Source organism: Brienomyrus brachyistius, chromosome 10 (genome assembly GCF_023856365.1).
Source record: "Brienomyrus brachyistius isolate T26 chromosome 10, BBRACH_0.4, whole genome shotgun sequence".
Lineage (NCBI taxonomy): Eukaryota > Metazoa > Chordata > Actinopteri > Osteoglossiformes > Mormyridae > Brienomyrus > Brienomyrus brachyistius.
The window spans coordinates 11,862,290-11,880,392 of NC_064542.1; the positions used below are offsets into that span (position 1 = coordinate 11,862,290).

Genomic DNA, 18,103 nt, shown 5'->3' on the forward strand with positions numbered 1-18,103 from the left:
CCCCATCCTTTTCTGTCAGTGTCTAACCTCTACTCAAATTATACAAATGTCTCATTTTTAAACAATATTATTGAAATATGTTAATAACCACACTAAGCAGAACAATCGTTTGTAATTCTGCTCATTCTACTACTTCATTCTACTATTTAATCTACTACATGCTTGTAAGCAGTTATCACGCAAAAACCTTTTTTTATATTAGTGGCCAATACCGAATGTCAGAGACTAATTAATCAGTTAACAAAAATTCAAGGTTTTCCTTTCCTGGTTTTACAGTATAGGATTTACGCCATAAATTGTTTGAATTGCAATAATAATAATAATAATAATAATAATAATAATAATAATAATAATAATAATAATAATAATTTACACTTTATTGATCCCCGTTGGGATATTGTAAAAAAGGCAAACAATACATTTGTTTATGAAAACCCCAGCTTTGTACCGCCTAGAACAGTCCCCCAGCGACGATAAGCAAAACAGCAGTTGAATGAATGAATGAATATCACTGTGATTTTAAATAAAGTTTGATTCGTTTTTGAATGGACTGAACCATTTGACGTTTTAAGGTTTTTCAATTTCATCTGTTACTAAAACCTCTCCAGTATGACATATGTATTAAATAAAGAACGAAACATATATACTTTTAAATTTCTTCAGTTCATCAATAACATTAATGCGGGATTAATAAGTAAATGTTTTTGAAAGTTAATCTCGCCCCCCCCCTGTTCCTCCTCGATATTACTAACGTCTCCAACATGGCGTCGCAGTACTACCAAGAGATGCAGGAGAGTTTTAAAAATAATAACAAGAGTCGCGAGTTTCCGGCCCATAGCGCTAAAGTACACTCGGTAGCTTGGAGCTGTGATGGCCGGCGTCTGGCTTCAGGATCGTTTGATAAAACAGCGAGTGTGTTTGTTCTGGAGAAAGACCGCCTGGTACGTCTTCTTTCGATGCTAACGAACGCCTAGCCACTGGGTAACAACCACTATCAAATGGGAAAATAACACTTGATTAGCGAATGTATAAATGCTGCACAAATGCCGGAAATGTAATGTGAGAGTAAATAAGTTTAATTAGCCTTTCATTGACTGTAATAAAATTGCAGTTGTAGAGCAGGTTGTCTTCCCTCCGTGGGCTCTTGTCCCTGTGTGCAGATGGACTGCACAGGACTTTGGGGCAGGTTTGAAAATGTGGAGCTCGGTGTTACTCTGCTTTGCATGACGGTGTTTCTGTGGAGACACCAGGACGTTTCAGTAAAACTAAAAGGGCACGATTTGTTTGGTTTCATACGTCAGACTGTCCACCTGCAGTGTTTATAGTCCCCCGTACTAGACGGTTTAATGCTGGTTTAATGTGGTCCCTTTTTCTTTTTATTATCCAAGTTTCCTCACCAACTAGTGGACCCCCCAGTATTCATAGGCAGGGATTTTTTAGTCCAAGAGATTCGAGATTTTTGTTCAGCGTAAATAGTTATGCAATTTATATACAGGTATGCTGTTTATACTGGAATGGAAATTTGTTTGCTTTTCAGACTGTACAACAGAAATTTAAATACATTTAAAAATAAAGTAAGTCATATAAGGGAGGGGAGTGGCGTGCACGGAATGTAAATAAGGATGTATAGTATTGCAAATATACATTTTATGGTGTGAAGGACAGGACGGAGCGCAAGGATTTGTCATAAGTGGTGTCATAAATATGATGTGCAGATTGCAATGGACTTTGAGTGTAGTATCTGACTAACAATCAGCTGTATAAATGAGATGAGGGGGTGGGGTAACTGTGTAAAAGGATACCATGTTGCACTTCATTATAGGTGAAGGAGAATAACTATCGTGGCCATGGAGACAGCGTCGACCAGCTGTGCTGGCATCCCACAAACCCGGACCTGTTCGTCACCGCCTCAGGAGACAAGACCATCCGCATCTGGGATGTTCGGACGACCAAGTGCATCGCGTCCGTCAGCACGAAAGGTGAGACCTTAATTTTAATGTTGCCTTGCAATTAGACGGTGGAGTTAATCTTGTGTTTGATAGTTCACACAACTCCTTAAAACGAAGTAAACTGTATTTATGTAAGCGGTTTGGGTTGCGATGATCCAGCACTCTGATCGGTGACGCCTGTTCGGCCTGTAGGGGAAAACATTAACATATGCTGGAGTCCGGACGGGCAGACCATCGCCGTGGGGAACAAGGACGACGTGGTGACCTTCATCGATGCCAAAACGCACCGATCGCGGGCGGAGGAGCAGTTCAAGTTCGAGGTGAACGAGATCTCCTGGAACAACGACAACGACATGTTCTTCCTGACCAACGGCAATGGCTGCATCAATGTGCTCAGGTGCAGACGTCGGGGACGCCTCGTGTTAGCATTCGCTTAGTGATGTGCCACTCAGGGACGGATTACGGACCGGGCCAGCGGGGCCCCTGCCCAGGGGCCCTTGGGGTACAGGGGGCCCATGGGGCCCCTAGCCCAAAACAATTTGCAACGCTTATCAACAATGTATTTTTGTTTGTCTATTTTAGAGGGCCTACATTCTTTGATCCTCTGCCTACAAGGGCCCCTGACCCATAATCCGTCTCTGGTGCCACTCATCACTGTAAACATTTGGAACCCAGGCTAACCGCTAATGCCACATTCACCATCCGGTGCCCTAGTAGATAAGGGCATATAATGTTAAGTTGGTTGGTTAAATGTCATATGATATTCTCCAGTGCATGTCTCCAAATTACAAGTTTCCTTTGAAATCGGAGCTCTTTGCTTTAACGTGCATGATGTTGTCTCGTGATGCAAAGACTGGACAGTATGTAGATTGGTGCTCAATGTTAATTTGGATTATGGTTTCAGAGTCTGCATTTTTAAATTTTGTATCCGAACCAAGCCAACAGAAAAAAACGTAACCCCTGACCATTTCAGCTACCCTGAGTTAAAGCCAATCCAGTCCATCAACGCTCACCCGTCCAACTGCATCTGCATCAAGTTTGACCCCACGGGGAAGTACTTCGCCACAGGCAGCGCAGATGCCCTGGTCAGCCTGTGGGATGTGGAGGAGCTGGTGTGCGTGCGCTGCTTCTCCAGGTGAGGGCGCCGTTTCATTCCGACCAGTAAATGAGTCAAGTCTGTGAAGATGAGCTTTTTATGTTGGATTCTTCATAGAGGCTGGAGTTTTCATAACTCTGGATTGTGTTTGGACTTTGATAGGAGAAAAGCGGTGGCTGCCTGGGGTGGTTTGGGAAGGACGCTGTGTTGTTTCTAATCCAGCTCTAGTCAAAGCAGAAGAAGCATTTAGTTGCGGATAAATATGGTCTGACAGGAATTTGAGTTCAGTTCAGTACTTTTCCATAGCAACTAGGGATATTCTTTAAACCACAGAACTAGAAAGTAGAGCAGTCTCTGCCTACGCGCATAATTATATACACCCGTAATAATTAAATCATGAATCGTGCAGCCTAAGGATAGAAGCCGTTTTTAGCAGTGACGTTTAAATCCTGAAAAGCTTAATCATTTACTACATGGGAGACAGTTTGGGAGGAAATTTGCTGTCTGTTCATTAAGATAAAAAAATGTTCCCATTAGTCTTGGTGATGTCATATTCGGCTTCAGCTGACCAGTAACCATTCCAATTTAGCAAATTGTCATAAGGCTGAAAAAGTGGAAACACAAAAACATTTTTAAAACGGTGAGCATGATATTGGGTTTAACCCCCCCCCCCCCCCCCCCCAAACGCTGGTCAGGCTCGACTGGCCCGTCCGGACCCTGAGCTTCAGTCATGATGGCAAGATGCTGGCGTCAGCATCCGAAGACCATTTCATCGACATCGCCGAGGTGGAAACTGGTGAGCCATCGGCCCGTGATTGGCCCATTTCCCTGAGTGTGTTGGTTGTTGGTTCTCTCCCCCTACCGAGTGCTGTAACACCAAGTGAGTCTCTGGGATCCTCTGCAGGGTAGGCTTCATGGGGGGGGGGGGGGCATTCGCAGGTCATCCTGCCCCCCCTCCCGCCTAGTACCACCCATAGAGGACATCGACTTTTTTTTTTTCATTTTCAGTTTATTAGGATCTGAACTGCCTCCATACCTGAAAGAATTTGCCGTTCAGAGCCCGTTTTTTGTTGTTCTCCGGTTTCAGGTGAGAAGCTGTGGGAGGTGCAGTGCGAGTCCCCCACTTTCACAGTGGCCTGGCATCCCAGACGCCCCCTGCTGGCGTATGCCTGCGACGACAAGGACGGCAAATACGACAGCAACCGCGAGGCGGGCACCGTCAAGCTCTTCGGCTTGCCTACTGATTCGTGAGGAGCAAGATCGCCGGCTGTGTCGTGCACCTGACCAGGTCGACCCCCTGTCTGACCACGAGAACTGAGTATATGTGGGAATCCTTTTATTTTTTATTTTTTTGCCCACACCATAATAGTTTTGTTGGGCCCTCCACCCCCTGCACAATAAAAGTCAGCAGCTCATCACCAAAGAAGGAAGCATGGTTAGCTGGTGGACCCGCCGGCCCTTATTCTTCTTCTGGTCGCCGTCTGCATGCTGCAGCCAGGTAATTAGGTGTGTAGGTGGTGGAACGCGGTAAAAACGTGGACTAGCTTAGGATGGTGACTAGATTGGGAAGTTGCTGTTCTCTTATCAACCACCAGGGGGCTTTCTTTCTCCATCGCCTCTGTCTAATATTTTTTCTGTGTCCTAATAATGGTGTGATATTTGTTTTTTTTTTGTACCATATTTTATGAATCGTAACTGAATTTTGTAATAGTATTAAAGAGGTTGACAGGAAAATGAAGAGTCTGTTAGTCTTGTAAAAATGGTCTGTGGTCACATATCCTGGTTTTACTTGTGTTTTAAGATGCCTGTGTGACCTCATCTGGGCGCACAAGCACGCCTGCGATACTGTGAATGAGATCTGAACAGAGGTGTGAGGTGTTACTAGGCCCACTATGGGGGAGGGGGAGGGGGGGGGGGGGGCTGTTCACTGGCTTCAGATTCAGCTAAACTCCCCCATGTGAGATTCATCTTTGAACTTGACATTATTAAATTGCACAGGATATTCCCCTCTGAGACCTTCATTGTTTTGGTATTAGATGTATAAATATTACACTCCTGAATATTTGCTAAATGACTGATTAGTTGTAATAAAGTTATTTACTGCAGATTAAGGATAAAGTGGGGGGAGGGGAGAGGGATATCCTGTTTTTTCTTTCAGCTGCTGCCCCTAATTGCTTCCGCGATGCTCTCATTAGGGCAGGCTCTGTGCTCGCCCCCGCACTGCAGGTGTAAATCCGTCGCTTGCGGAGGGGGAATCCGAAACCTGCACTCACATGGGTCTCCACGTGTTATGGAGACCTGAGGTCAACATTCCTGTGCAAGTTCCTTCTCCTGTGTCCAGTATTGCTTCTTTTAATAGCCTAGAATAATAATAGAATGCTGATGCTGTGTTTCCCTGCGTGAATATAAAATATTCTCTTTACATCCATTTGATTATGCGACTATTGATCTGACCATGATGTAAATCTTCCGGGCTGTAAGTCTCTGCTGTCCCTTTCCTTTCTGTTCCTCCTCTGCGTACCGTGGTTGCCGGAGCCCCCCCCACCCCCCCGCCCTTTCATCCCTGAGGGCACGGTAACACAGCTACTCGGACAATGGGAGCTTGCCGTGTGCTTCTCAGATCCCCGGCCTGCCGCATTCAGAGCCCTGGTTGGTTTCCGTAAGGACTCTCCCTGGTCCGTCTCTGTCCTTCCTGGCTCCGCCCTCCACCCAGTACCCAACAGAGACGTGGGGGGGGGGGGGTTTGTTTTCCACAGCACGTGTTGGTGTCGCAGGTGCTGCTCTGTCCCCCTTCTCTGCCGTGTCACGTTTCCTGCAGGATGAGTTTATAGCGCTGCGCCATTAAAATAGACCAGGTGGGCAGGTGACCTCTGGACCCTCTCGTGCCGTGGACGTTGCACCGTGAGCGGCAGCGTGCGGGGAAGGCTTCCTTGGCGGCTCTGCGGCGGTCCTGGCACAGTGTGGCACCTGCAGGAGGGCGGGCGGGCGGGTGGGCAGGCCGGGGGGGGGGCGGGAACAGGGGCGGACTCAGGGCCAGTGTTTCAGGAGGCTTGGGGCCAGGTCCGGGCGGCGGTGCTGATCTCCCCCGGCGGTGACAGACCCACCCAGCATGAGAGCTTACGGTGCCCAGATTGGGGGGGCCCTCCACCTGGGCCGTGGCAGCTGGCCGCTCCCTTCCAGAACCGCGGGGCCCAGGATGTCTGCGTACGTAACTTCCTGCACCCAGGGTGATGGAACAAGTTCTCTCTGATTGCTCCTTAATTTAAATTAATTTGGTAAAGCCTGTTTCGGCTTCTCCGGCCAGCACTCCCTGGGGGGCACCCGCTGATCTTCCTTTAGCTGGTCACATGACACACCTGAGTTTCCAAGCCGCTGCTTTTTTCTTTTTTGTGAGCATTGGTATGAGAGTCATTGCTGTCGACTGCAGCATTAAGGTAACGCATGCGAGTCCTGCGCTGCGGATCTGCAGCGATGCAACGCGAAACAGGATTTATTTTTATTGAATCTCAGGTAGCTGACCTTGCATGTTGTCCTAGAGATCTTAACGTGTTTACAAGTATTTGTAGATCTTTACATGAACTGTAACATTTCTGCCCACTTGAAAGATGCACTTTACACTACAAGCAAAGGTTTTTTTTATCGTTAGTGTTTTCATCTTCAAGTTGCGTTACATGAAATATTTCATCAAAGCAGGAGCTTCAAAAGGAGCTTTAAAGTTTGGAGCGACATGGAAAGGAACCTTGGGTAAAGAGGCTACACATCTTGACATCAAATCTGGGTAGCAGCTGGGGCCCAGGGTGACAGGCTACTTTCTGAGGTGGGGAGGCATGGTGTAAACGGCACTTTGATAAGGTCAAGGCTGGATTTGTGGCTGTTACAGGGTGGGTGGGCAAATTGGAATGAAAATGACTGGCAGAAATGTAATTAGGTGGGAACAGCTGGAGGGCAGTGTGAGGGCTACACTTTCTCTGGGGTATATATTGGGGCGGTGCCACAGGCTCTGACCCCAGCTGATTGGTCCCCTCCTCTGTCACTCTCCGACTCAAAACATATCATTGGCTAAATATTGGCCTCTCTGATGCCCTCCACCTATCGCCTGTTGCTTTGTTTGTCCAGAAGTAGATATCGGGTGTCCTACTGCGCCATTGCCACTGCAGCCCGTCATGTGATGGGATACACTACCAAAGGTGTCGCGTCCCAAACATGCGGCCGGATTGAGACCGATTCTTGCATGTGGCCCGGTAATTGAGTTTTCCTGCCTGGGCGTCCCGCGGGTCGGACTGGGATACCGGACTCTGTAAAAAGGTCGTGCCTCGTTAATTGGCCAGATAAATTGGCGGACGGCCCCCTGATCGATCCCGGAGTACTGTTTCCCCACCCCACCCCCCCCCAAGGGCTGCACACAGAGACTTGCCATGGCCCTAATGGGATGAGATGACGATTTATGGCAAAGGGGAATTTGTTTCTTTAAATGGATGACCCCCCCCCCAGCATGTGCTTGCCTCCTTGTTGGTGACATCAATCTTCCTTATTGTGGGTTGCTACTTCTGGGGGAGGGCTGCCGTGCATAATTCCCAGACCTCAATGACATATATACCCTCCCATCTGGACCCTCTCCTGGACCACCCTGGGCCTGGGACATCTTCCCTATTGTCCCCCATTATTACACCTCATCCACGTGACACATTCGGTGGTCTCGGCGTTTGAGAGAGGAGGTGGACAGCCATCTGTTGGTCGATGAGCAATCATCTGTTATGGTCGTCCTCCCTCCACCGTGCCGCGTGTGTCATCCGCGTGCCGATGCGTTTCAGGCGTTCGAGGAGTCACCGCCGCTCCCAATGCTGCAATGGGGGTTCCAGGTGCCGGACCGGTCCATATGTCCGGGAGATGTGACGGGAGAAAGGGGGTACTATGGGGGTATTAGAATCAGAAAAGCTGGCTGTTTCTCTTGGGGGTGGGAGGAGATTGTAAATATGGGGGTGTGAAACAGGGGCCGAAAAAACTCAATCCTGTGCTTCAAGCATGAACTGGCACCAGGAATCTGAGCCGGCTTGCTGGACATGAACCGGAACGGAAGAGGGCAATGTGTCCAGATCGCTGACTGCGAGGGACAGGTGGATAAATCAATATAAGTAAACCCAGTCAGCCTGCCCTCCATCCCTCAGGACAGGTGGTGGTCTTGTCCCCCAACAGGGAAGGATATGCAGATATGAGGGCAATTAAAAAGTAATGGCAGTTTGAGCTTAAAACAATCTCCCCAGAACACACACCCAGGGTTTGTCATGCCTACTTCCTCAACAGGCCGACATCCAACGTGCTTTCTTTTTCTTAGGTGGGTGTAAGCGACCGATATTTTCTGATTGCACCATTTACAGACTGTGATCAGATTATGGGATCGGCCCCTCGCGGACTTGCAGAAGAGCATCAGCACAGCAGGGGGAAAGCTGTGTGTGTGAGTCACAGAAAGGCCTGTGAGTCATAGAAACATGTACATATCACAGAAAGGTATATAAGTCACAAAAAGGTGCACAAGTCACAGAAAGATGTGACAGAATGACGTATGAGTCACTGAAAGGTGTACATGGGATAAATAGGTGTGTGAGTCACAGAAGGGTATACGAGTCACAGAAAGGTGAGAGTCTGAGGGGAGTGTGTCATAGCATGCGAGTGATGGAAAGATGTATCGCAGAAAAGTATGTGAGTCACTGAAAGGTGTATGAGTCACAAAAATGTGTGTCATAGAAATATGTATGTGGGACAAATAGGTGCATGATTCACAGAAAGGTGTGTGAGTAACAGAGAGGTGAATGAATCACAGACCATTGTTAATGAGCAGAAAAATCCAGAAACAACCACAAGTGGCTGACGACAGAGGTAAAGGGTGCTGATTGAACTGACACTCTCATCTAAGAGCAGCCCAACCATCCCTCCGCCAGTCTGCCTTCCACAAACGAGGTCTCGTCCAGAGTCTGTTCCGTGAAGATCATCCCCCATGGGCCTCCGGCATTCTCTCACACAGCCGGATGCCACTGCTGCTGAAGACTTACCGACTCGCTCTGGTCCCACGTCTGCAGAGCACAGAGGGATAGCGGGAGGAGCTGGGGGGAGGGGCCAAGGGGGGGGAGGGGCTCCACGGGACAGAGCCGCACCGCCAGCCTGAATCCGGAGCGCCGGAAAATTGACCCGGCTAAGCTGCTGTCCCTGCGGTCTGGACGGGCCAGTGTCTCTGTAAACTGAGCTGAAGATCCAGAGCACTGGCCAATAATGGCTGATAGCTGGCGCTCAAATGATGAGGCGGAATAAACCGGAATCACTGAGTTTGTCTGACAGCAGGTACACTTTAGATTTCAGTTTGCTGGGGCTGCCCACTCAGCAGATCACTACACATCCCTGAAGACCCCAGCCCTTAGCATGTAAATGATAGATAGATAGATAGATAGATAGATAGATAGATAGATAGATACTACTATTAAAGTTGAAGGAAATCACAGCTTTATTTTTTTATTATAGTACAGACTTTTTGGCCATAATAACACATTTTAACATTAACAGACAGTAAGAATAAATAATAAGCAACAATAAACAGTAACAGTGCAAAGAAAATCAGAGAAAGTATTGCATGGAATTCTTTAGTAATGGCTCAGAAATGAATAATGTTGCATGGTGGGTTGAACAGTGAACCAATGAATGTTCAGTGGATGTGCCTAAGTGGTCCTGATTGGTCATCCTCCACTGCCATAGGCTGACTCATCGCGGAGTCCAATGCAGGGGTGGGCATCCTTGACCCTGGACTGCCAATATCCAGCAGGTTTTCCATCCGGCAGTCCAGGATCAGGGTTGGTCACCCCTGGTTTAATGGCTGAAGGTAGGAATGACCTTATGTAGCACTGCCACTGTCTCACCGCAGCCTGGGCCGCATAACGCCAGGCTACTGTGGACAATCTCAGCAAAAGCCATCTGTGGTCCGGCACCTTCCACATAGAAAGCGTAACGTGAACCAGCCTCCTGAAAAGGTCTATTTTTACCATTTCTTTAACAGCCCAGATGTGACGTCCCTGGTGATGGGGGGCGGGGGGGGGGGGGGGGGGGTATTATTAATTGCACAGAGCTGCCTATTTGAGGGGAGGGGAGTGAATAGATTTATATAAAGATAGTGATGCCTCAGGCACCTTTATTAAAAATGACAAGGTGGGGGCTGGTAAGGGAGGTGGGTCACGCAGGTCTTACCAGGCCCCCCCTCCCACCTTCACGTGGCTGAGTTACCTGATTAGCTAGTGCTCTGAACAGGGACTCATGCCTCAGGCTGCCCCATGTTTCCACAAAACAAAGTCATGCCCCCCCCCTCCCGGTTGCATGCTAATCCAGGCAGGGGAATAAAATTAAAAGCCAGGCAGAGGCTGTATGCATTTGGCCAGGTTCTGACGATGGCCATTTCATGTTTAACACTGTCATTGACAAAATAACCTGGACCTGGTGGCACAAGACAAATGGACTGTACCACTTTAATGCTGGCTGGGGGCCATTTCTGATGGATGTTGCGTGATATGTAGTTGGTTTCTTCACTTTTATCAATCAAATGTAGTTGCTGATACATGGTATGGGTTTGTTTGTGGTTCAATGTCTGACCAGGCTGGTGGGTTTGAATCCTGACTCTTCACTCTGCCGGTGGGGTTTGCATGTTCTCCCTCTGTCATAAACCTGCCCAAACAATAATTTTCTGCTTGTGTAATGCTGAGTAATTAACCATGTTTATTAATAATGGCTGTTAGGGAATTAATCATACATCCCAGCTTTCCCGGCTATAAACAAACCTTTCACTGGTTCCCTCATGTCATGACATGTCCTGTTTCCTTCAGCCCGTTGGACAGAAGTGTGACCACCTTCATCTCCAGTTGTGGCTGAGAAGGAAATGGCGTTAAAGGTTAATCCCATATCTCAAGTCAGCCAGCCATTATTAAGGTGCCCATTGCCTAGGAAAGCGGTGAGCTGACTGTGCTTGGTGGATATTATCGAGGTCATAATAAAGTGTAGGCTTAGACCCCATGACCTTCTGGTGTTACGGATGTGGGCAGAGTTGAGGGTGAGCATGGGTTTCTGAGAGATACATCTTCATAATAAGTAGCACAGGTATTATGAGAAGGCTGAAGATGCATGTCAGAAATGCAAAGTTTCAGAATAAAATTTAAAATGGTTCAAGGAGCCAGTTATTGTAATAACAAGTTTCTGTAATAAACATAGGAGTTTTAAACCCATGACAGACAGTATAAAAAGGGACTGGTGACTGATTCTCTTCCCAGGCCTATATTGTTGTATTTAACCTGTCCTTCCCTGTAGATTTTTGTCTCTAATTGTTAACAAGCTGTCTATTGACAGAATGCCTACAACTATCCCCATTTACCTTCCATAACTGCTTATCCACTATGGGTGATGGTGAGCCTGGAGTCTGTCCCAGGAAGCCCCGAGCACATATACAGGCAGATTACTCTTATGTACCCAGCTGCCTGTCTGCCCGTCATCATTAATGGGACAATCACCCCGTTGTCATTAGTGGGACAATCAGCCCTCTGTCGTTAATGGAATGATCAGCCTGTTGTCATTAGTGGGATGATCAGCTCTCCATCATTAGTGGATCGATCAGCCCTCCATCTTTAGTGGGACGATCAGCCCTCAATCGTTAGCGGGACGATCGGCTCACCTTCATTAGTAAGTGATCAGCCCTCCATCGTTCGCAGAACGATCAACCCTCCATCGTTAGTGGGACGATCAGCCCTCTGTCGTTAGCAGATTGTGGCCCCACAGCTTGCTCCAGCTATCGGTAAAAATACACCTCACTGTGCTGCACGCCCACACCCCTGTCTCATTTCACCAGCCCCGTCACCGAGCTCAGAAGAAGCCGGTGGGGGTCTGTTTGCAGTAAATATGACCCTGTTCCCATGACCTGCTGTCTGATGGGGGTGTGTATGTGTAGGGGGGAGGTAGTGGGATACATTCTCATTATGTATAACTGTGTAGCTATCTATATTTACTGAAAATAAGACAAAGAATATTCTATATATCTTTAGTATTACTGTGTTAGCTGGTCGGTCTAGTGTTAATACGTCGCTGTGGCTAACACTAACACTAACACTAACATGGTATGACTCAACAACCGCTGGAGAAACTGACCTGATAGGCTGCAATCTGCTTGCAGCTGATTGGCTGACACTTCTAATCCCCTAGTCTGCTCCATGTGGGAATGACAGCAGCCTGCTAAAGCTGCCCTGCCGGACCCCAGAGGGCCTTGTGCTACGGCTTGAAAGCTGACACCCCCCCTGCGCTCCTGTTAACCTCCTGCCGAGCTCACGGATTACGACAGAAGCCGGCCAATTTCGCTTTCCGTAAGGGGATGCCTGCAAAGGCTGTCGGGGGGGGGGATCCCAGCCCTCCCACGGAGAAGCTCATTTTCAAAATGGCTTATTGAATGCCCCCCCCATGACCCAGCATGCTCTCGACTGTACTGAGGTGCACTCTGGGAAGGGGCACTCATAAGGTTTATAAATATATATTAAAATGTCTGACATTCTTGCTTGTGATGGCCAAATTCTCCACTATAAATATACAAGCTGAATGTGCAAAGTCTCTGTGTGAAAATGTCCGTAAGAATTTATGTCTAGCACAGATCTTTATAGACACTGATTGAAGCGATTTAGAACAAAATATTTAAATGAATCAGTTAGGAAATGTGCTCTTTGCTGTGTTGCTGTGTCATGCTTCTAGCACTTCCCATAGGATACAGCTTAGAGTGAGCTGTGCTCAGAGCGCAGTGTGCACTGCTGAACACGTGACATCCCTACAAAACATTCCTAATCAAAGGGTAAACACATTAATGCCGTTCTCCTTAAAGCCATTAATTAAGCAGGTAGTTCTGTTCTATTCCATCTTATGTTGTGCTCTCTTTTATCTACAGTAGTAAAGTACCTACAAAGTTGGCCGTATACCAAGGCAGTGAACTTCAGCATGTTCAGGGCAGACAGCAGATTCTCTACTGGGATCTTTAATGTCTATGCCAGATCTATGCAGTTTCTCCAGGTCAGGATAGAGGGAGCTCTTGTGCTTGAGGGGGCAGTGTGTAGCTCAGTGGGCTAAGCCTGTGTGCCTGTAACCATAAGGTTCAAACTCAGCCTCGTTGAGCAAGACCCTTAACCCCCAGCTGCTCTTCCCAGACAGCTTACTCTACAAAATTGAGCAAGTTGAGGGAGGCGTAAAGACGAAGACAATCAATAAAGTGTCTATTATTATTAATTTAATGGCACCCAACACTCACAATCAGAGGTGTGCTTCTGGTGAGGCAGATCTGGCCAACATACATCATGTGACACATATACCCTTTGAAGGACCAATCAGGGCGTCCCGTGCCTTTCGCCCCTGCTTCCTGGAATAAGCTCCAGGCCCAGTGTTACCCTGCACTGGATGGATATGTAGCTGCATTATACTTATACACTTGTTATTTGTAATTTTCAATTAATTTTGAAGCAAAACCTTCCCAAGTTCTCCCACACCACTCCTTTGCTGCGCTCCCTCCACTGGCTTCCTGTAGCTGCACGCATCAGATTCAAAACACTGATGCTCGCATACAAAGCCAAAAATTCTCTGGCACCATCCTACCTAAAGGACCTCATCACACCCCGCTCTGCACCACGATCTCTCCGATCCTCCACCACTGCTCGACTGGTCCCTCCTCCCCTCAAAGCACAAGGAAGACACGCATCTCGGCTCTTCTCTGTCCTGGCACCTAATTGGTGGAATGAACTCCCCCTAGATGTCCGAACAGCTGAATCCTTGACTGTCTTCAAGCGACGACTCAAAACTTTTCTTTTTCAGAAATACCTGACGTAGAACTTCTATATTCTTACTCGACTCTTTTTCTGGTGTGTGTTTTAAAAAAAAATTAAATAAATAAAAAAAAATTCTGCACTACTCAATGGAGTTCTCAGAGATAGTATTCATAGCTTGGGTCCTTATTGAGCTAGCATCGGAAATTCATTGCAGAGTCTCAAAGCACGTATGTAAGTCGCTCTGGCTAAGGGCGTCTGCCAAATCCTGTAAATGTAAATGTAAATGTAAATGTAAAACCTTGCATTTACTTTTAAACAGGCCAGCACCAGAATCCTTCTGTTCTGAACAATTGCAGAAATGCAGTGTCACCGAGTCTGATTCCATCAGGGCTGATTGCCCAGAGAAACACATCTGGTCACCTGCTTTATCATAATTTTTTACATCAATGCTGGATCAATATAAGGGTATATATGTGATATGCTGTCTGTGATACAGTAACCTTTATTCCCCATCTACACTGTATGGACAAAAGTTTTGGGACACACCTGTTAATCATTGAATTCAGGTGTTTCATTCAGACTCATTGCCACAGGTGTATAAAATCAGGCACCTGGCCATGCAGTCAGGTTAACTAACATTTGTGAAAGAAACAGGTCATTCTGAGGAGCTCAGTGGATTTATGTGTGGTGCTGCCATAGGATGCAACCTTTGCAGTAAGTCAGCTTGTGAAATGTCTTCCACGGTTAACAGTAAGTGATGTTATTGCAAAGTGGAACATTTAGGAACAGCAGACACTGAGCCACGAAGTGGGACAGCATGTAAGCCAACAGAGCGGGATTGCTGTGTGCTGGGGCACGCAGTGCGTAAAAGTCGCCAGTGTTCTGTTAACTCGGTAACTGCAGAGTTCCAGACCTCCTCTGGCATTAACTGCAGCACAATATTGTGGGACGGGAGCCTTATGGAATGGGCTTCCATGGCCGAGCAGCTGCATGCAAGCCTCGCATCACCAAGCGCAATGCCCAGCGTCGGATGAAGTGGTGTAAAGCACGCTGCCACTGGGCTCCGGAGCAGTGGAAACGTGTTCTGTGGAGTGACGAATCACTTCCCTGTCTGGCAGTCTGATGGACGAGTCTGAGTTTGGCAGGTGCCAGGAGAATGTTACCTACATGACTGCATTGTGCCAACTGTAAAGTTAGGTGGAGGAGGGATAATGGTATGGGGCTATTCCTCAGGGGATGGGCTCGGCCCCTTAAGAGAACTCAATGCTTCAGCACACAGAGATTTTGGACAATTCTATGATTCCAACTTTTTGGAAACAGTTCGGGGAAGGAAGGTCCCTTTCTGTCCCAGCATGACTGCGCCTAGGATCCATAGAAACATGCTTTTGTGAGTTTGGTGTGAAAGAACCTGACTGGCCACACAGAGCCCTGACCTCAACCCCTTCAAACACATTGGAGATTGTGAGCCAGGCCTTCACGTCCAGCATCAGCACCTGACCTCACAAATGCTCTTCTAGATGAATGGGCAAAAATTCCCAAAGACACACTTCAAAGTCTTGCGGAAAACCTTCCCAGAAGAGTGGCAGCTGTTACAGCTGCAAAGGGGGGACCAGCTCCATATTGATGCCTATGGATTTAGAATGGGATGGATGTCATAAAAGTTCCTGTAGGTGTGATGGCCAGTGTCCCAATACTTTAGTCCATATGGTTTGTCTGTCTAATCTGCTTATTCATTCATATCATTGTTTCTTTTGGTTTATATTTGCTCTTTATTCCATCCGTGCTGCTCCTAACTGTAGGTAGACAGTCTAGTGTTAAAAATGTGTAAAATTTCATTTATACATACTTGGATTTTGTCTTGAATCGTCTTGCATATTATTTGTTATATCGGGATGAAATCACCAAGTCAAATTCCTTGCATGTTGGCCAATACTGATCATTCTGATTGTGATACTTGACCAAACAGAGAGAGCAGTGACAGATGGCTTCCTTGACGTGTCTGAGATCCTGTTTGTCTGAGGTTTGGTGAACTTCCTGATGCTTCTGGACAGCTTTCATACTGCAGCTCTGTCTTCAGAGGCACAGCACAAGCAGGCAGAGCTCTGCGGAGGTTTGCAACAGCTTATATATTCTGTGTTTCGTGTGTCCTGGAGGGCAAAATGTCCTTCACCTGCTGCATCGCCCCGGGCAGAGAAATAAAGAGCTTTGACTCCACGCTGGGCCAGCAGTTCTTCCAGCCGTGGCCGGTGGGGAAAAGAAAGAGCCCCTCTGATTGATCAGCTGAGAAGGTCATGTGTCACAATGGGCTGTATGCGGAGAGGGTGACGAGGTGTACATCCATCACTTTGCTTCCATCTTACTCACTGCTGGGCATCTCCACCAATCCACAGTCAGCTTGTTCATAGTCACAAAGGCATTGGCAACAGATGGCGTCCAATCTGCTTCCATCTTACTGAAGAGGGAGCTCTGCCTTCAACCCAAGGTCATCTTATTGGGAGTCAGGGGAAATCAGAGTGCTCCTACAAATTCCAGCCCACCTTACTGGGGGCAGTGATTGCTCTGAGTATAAATGACAAAGTAATAAACCTTTTTGTACTGGAGGAAGCGAAGGGGGCGGTTCAGATCCACATTAGATCTGCTTTGGAATAAACTGGTCTGAACACCACTTCCTGTCTGTCAGGCTTTGACAGGCATTGACTGAATGCCATCAATACTTATGCGAAGCGTTGGGCTTATTTACCAGCTGACACAGCCGACATCTTCAGTTCCACTTTCACAGTTCATTTTCAAAGAGGCAGATCTAATTAACGATACATGGGATGTGGCCTGTAAAGGCTTTCGAGTAGAGCGCAATATCCGTGTGTATCTGATGCACAATTCCAGAGGGTTGCCTTTCTGTCATGGCGGAGCTACTGCTTTCACTGCTGAAGCCTCTCCTTCAGGGTGTCCTCCAGACCAAGAACGAGGGTCCCGAATGGGCCGAAAGCCTCATCAGTTATCAGAAGGCTTTGAGGGTCCAGCTCTTTCGCGGAATTAAGGGCGGTTTGAGAGCTTTTAAATTTTTATATTCCTCATATGGTTTTCTCGGCATTTTTCAGTCTTTTAAAGTTTTTAATGATAATATATCTAGATAAATATTTTTATGAACATTCATCCATCCATCCATCCATTCTCAAGTGCTTATCCTTGTCAGGGTCTGAAGAAGCATAGGCCAGGGATACACCCCTAGTCAGGATGCTGATCAGCGGTGCCAGAAAAAGTTTGGCATTGGGGGCCTTGAATTTGCCCCTGGGGGTGCGATGTGTATCGTGACAATGCAGTGGACAAACATGCAATAGTCACATTGTGAAAGGATGATATTTAAGAAATAACTGATCCATGTGATAAAATGAGTTTGTCTGATACAGGATTACAATCTTCATTCAGTATGTTGGTCATCCTCTGCATACACAGTGAATTGGCCCCAGTAATGCGCAGATTCATAATAAAAGATAAGGAACATGCTCATCATTATTTATTTGGGGGGGGGGGGTGTCCTATGCAACATGGGGAGGGCATGCAGCCCATACACACCGAGCAGAGGTGGGATTCCACCCCCACCCTGGAGGCGACAGCGCTACCCGCAAAGCTACAGGTTTGTCCTGATATAACAAAACAAACGAAAAATAAATAATAAATGAGTAAATGAAATGAAAAGGTTTGATGGTTCTTGGAAGAAATAATGAGAAAATGTACCACATGAATCCTCAAATCACAATCGGGCAGCCTGTCTAACTCTGATGTCTGTAATAGATAGATACAAAAACAATTTATGTAGCTGGCTGACAGATTCGGCGCGTCCCTGAAGAATCACACATCTAAAATGCTCTGCCGCAATCTGGACGCTTTTCAGATGATATTCCGAGTTCCCAAAATCCGGCCCATATCTCACTCTGATTATCCAAGCTTGTCAAAATCAATCCTGCTCTATTACTGGAGAAAATTACCTTTCCACTGTCACTTCTGGGGGGGCTGTTTGCATGAGGGGGCTAAAAGCGATCAAAACCCCTTCATTGCGCAAGTCAAAGGAATGGCGATGTATAAAACATTACATCCTGCATGGAAAATAAAACCTAATCAAAGCTTATTTCCATGAGGTCGGCAGTATGGTTCCTCAAAGCCCCAGGGTTGGAGGCTCTGATCTCACCTTCTTGTTCTTTGTGTTCTCCTTGCGTGTTCTCCTTGCGTGTTCTCCTTGCGTGTTC

General features: G+C 47.0%; 1 protein-coding gene across 1 annotated transcript; it reads left to right on the top strand.

The window, feature by feature from the left end:
• Positions 1-727: 727 nt before the first annotated feature.
• On the top strand, positions 728-4,779 carry thoc3 (THO complex 3). Its single transcript, XM_049029568.1, has 6 exons — positions 728-941; positions 1,823-1,979; positions 2,142-2,346; positions 2,923-3,084; positions 3,741-3,841; positions 4,133-4,779. The coding sequence occupies exons 1-6, from the start codon at positions 762-764 to the stop codon at positions 4,294-4,296; spliced, it is 969 nt and encodes a 322-aa protein (XP_048885525.1). The 5' UTR covers positions 728-761; the 3' UTR covers positions 4,297-4,779.
• The last annotated feature ends 13,324 nt before the right edge of the window (positions 4,780-18,103 follow it).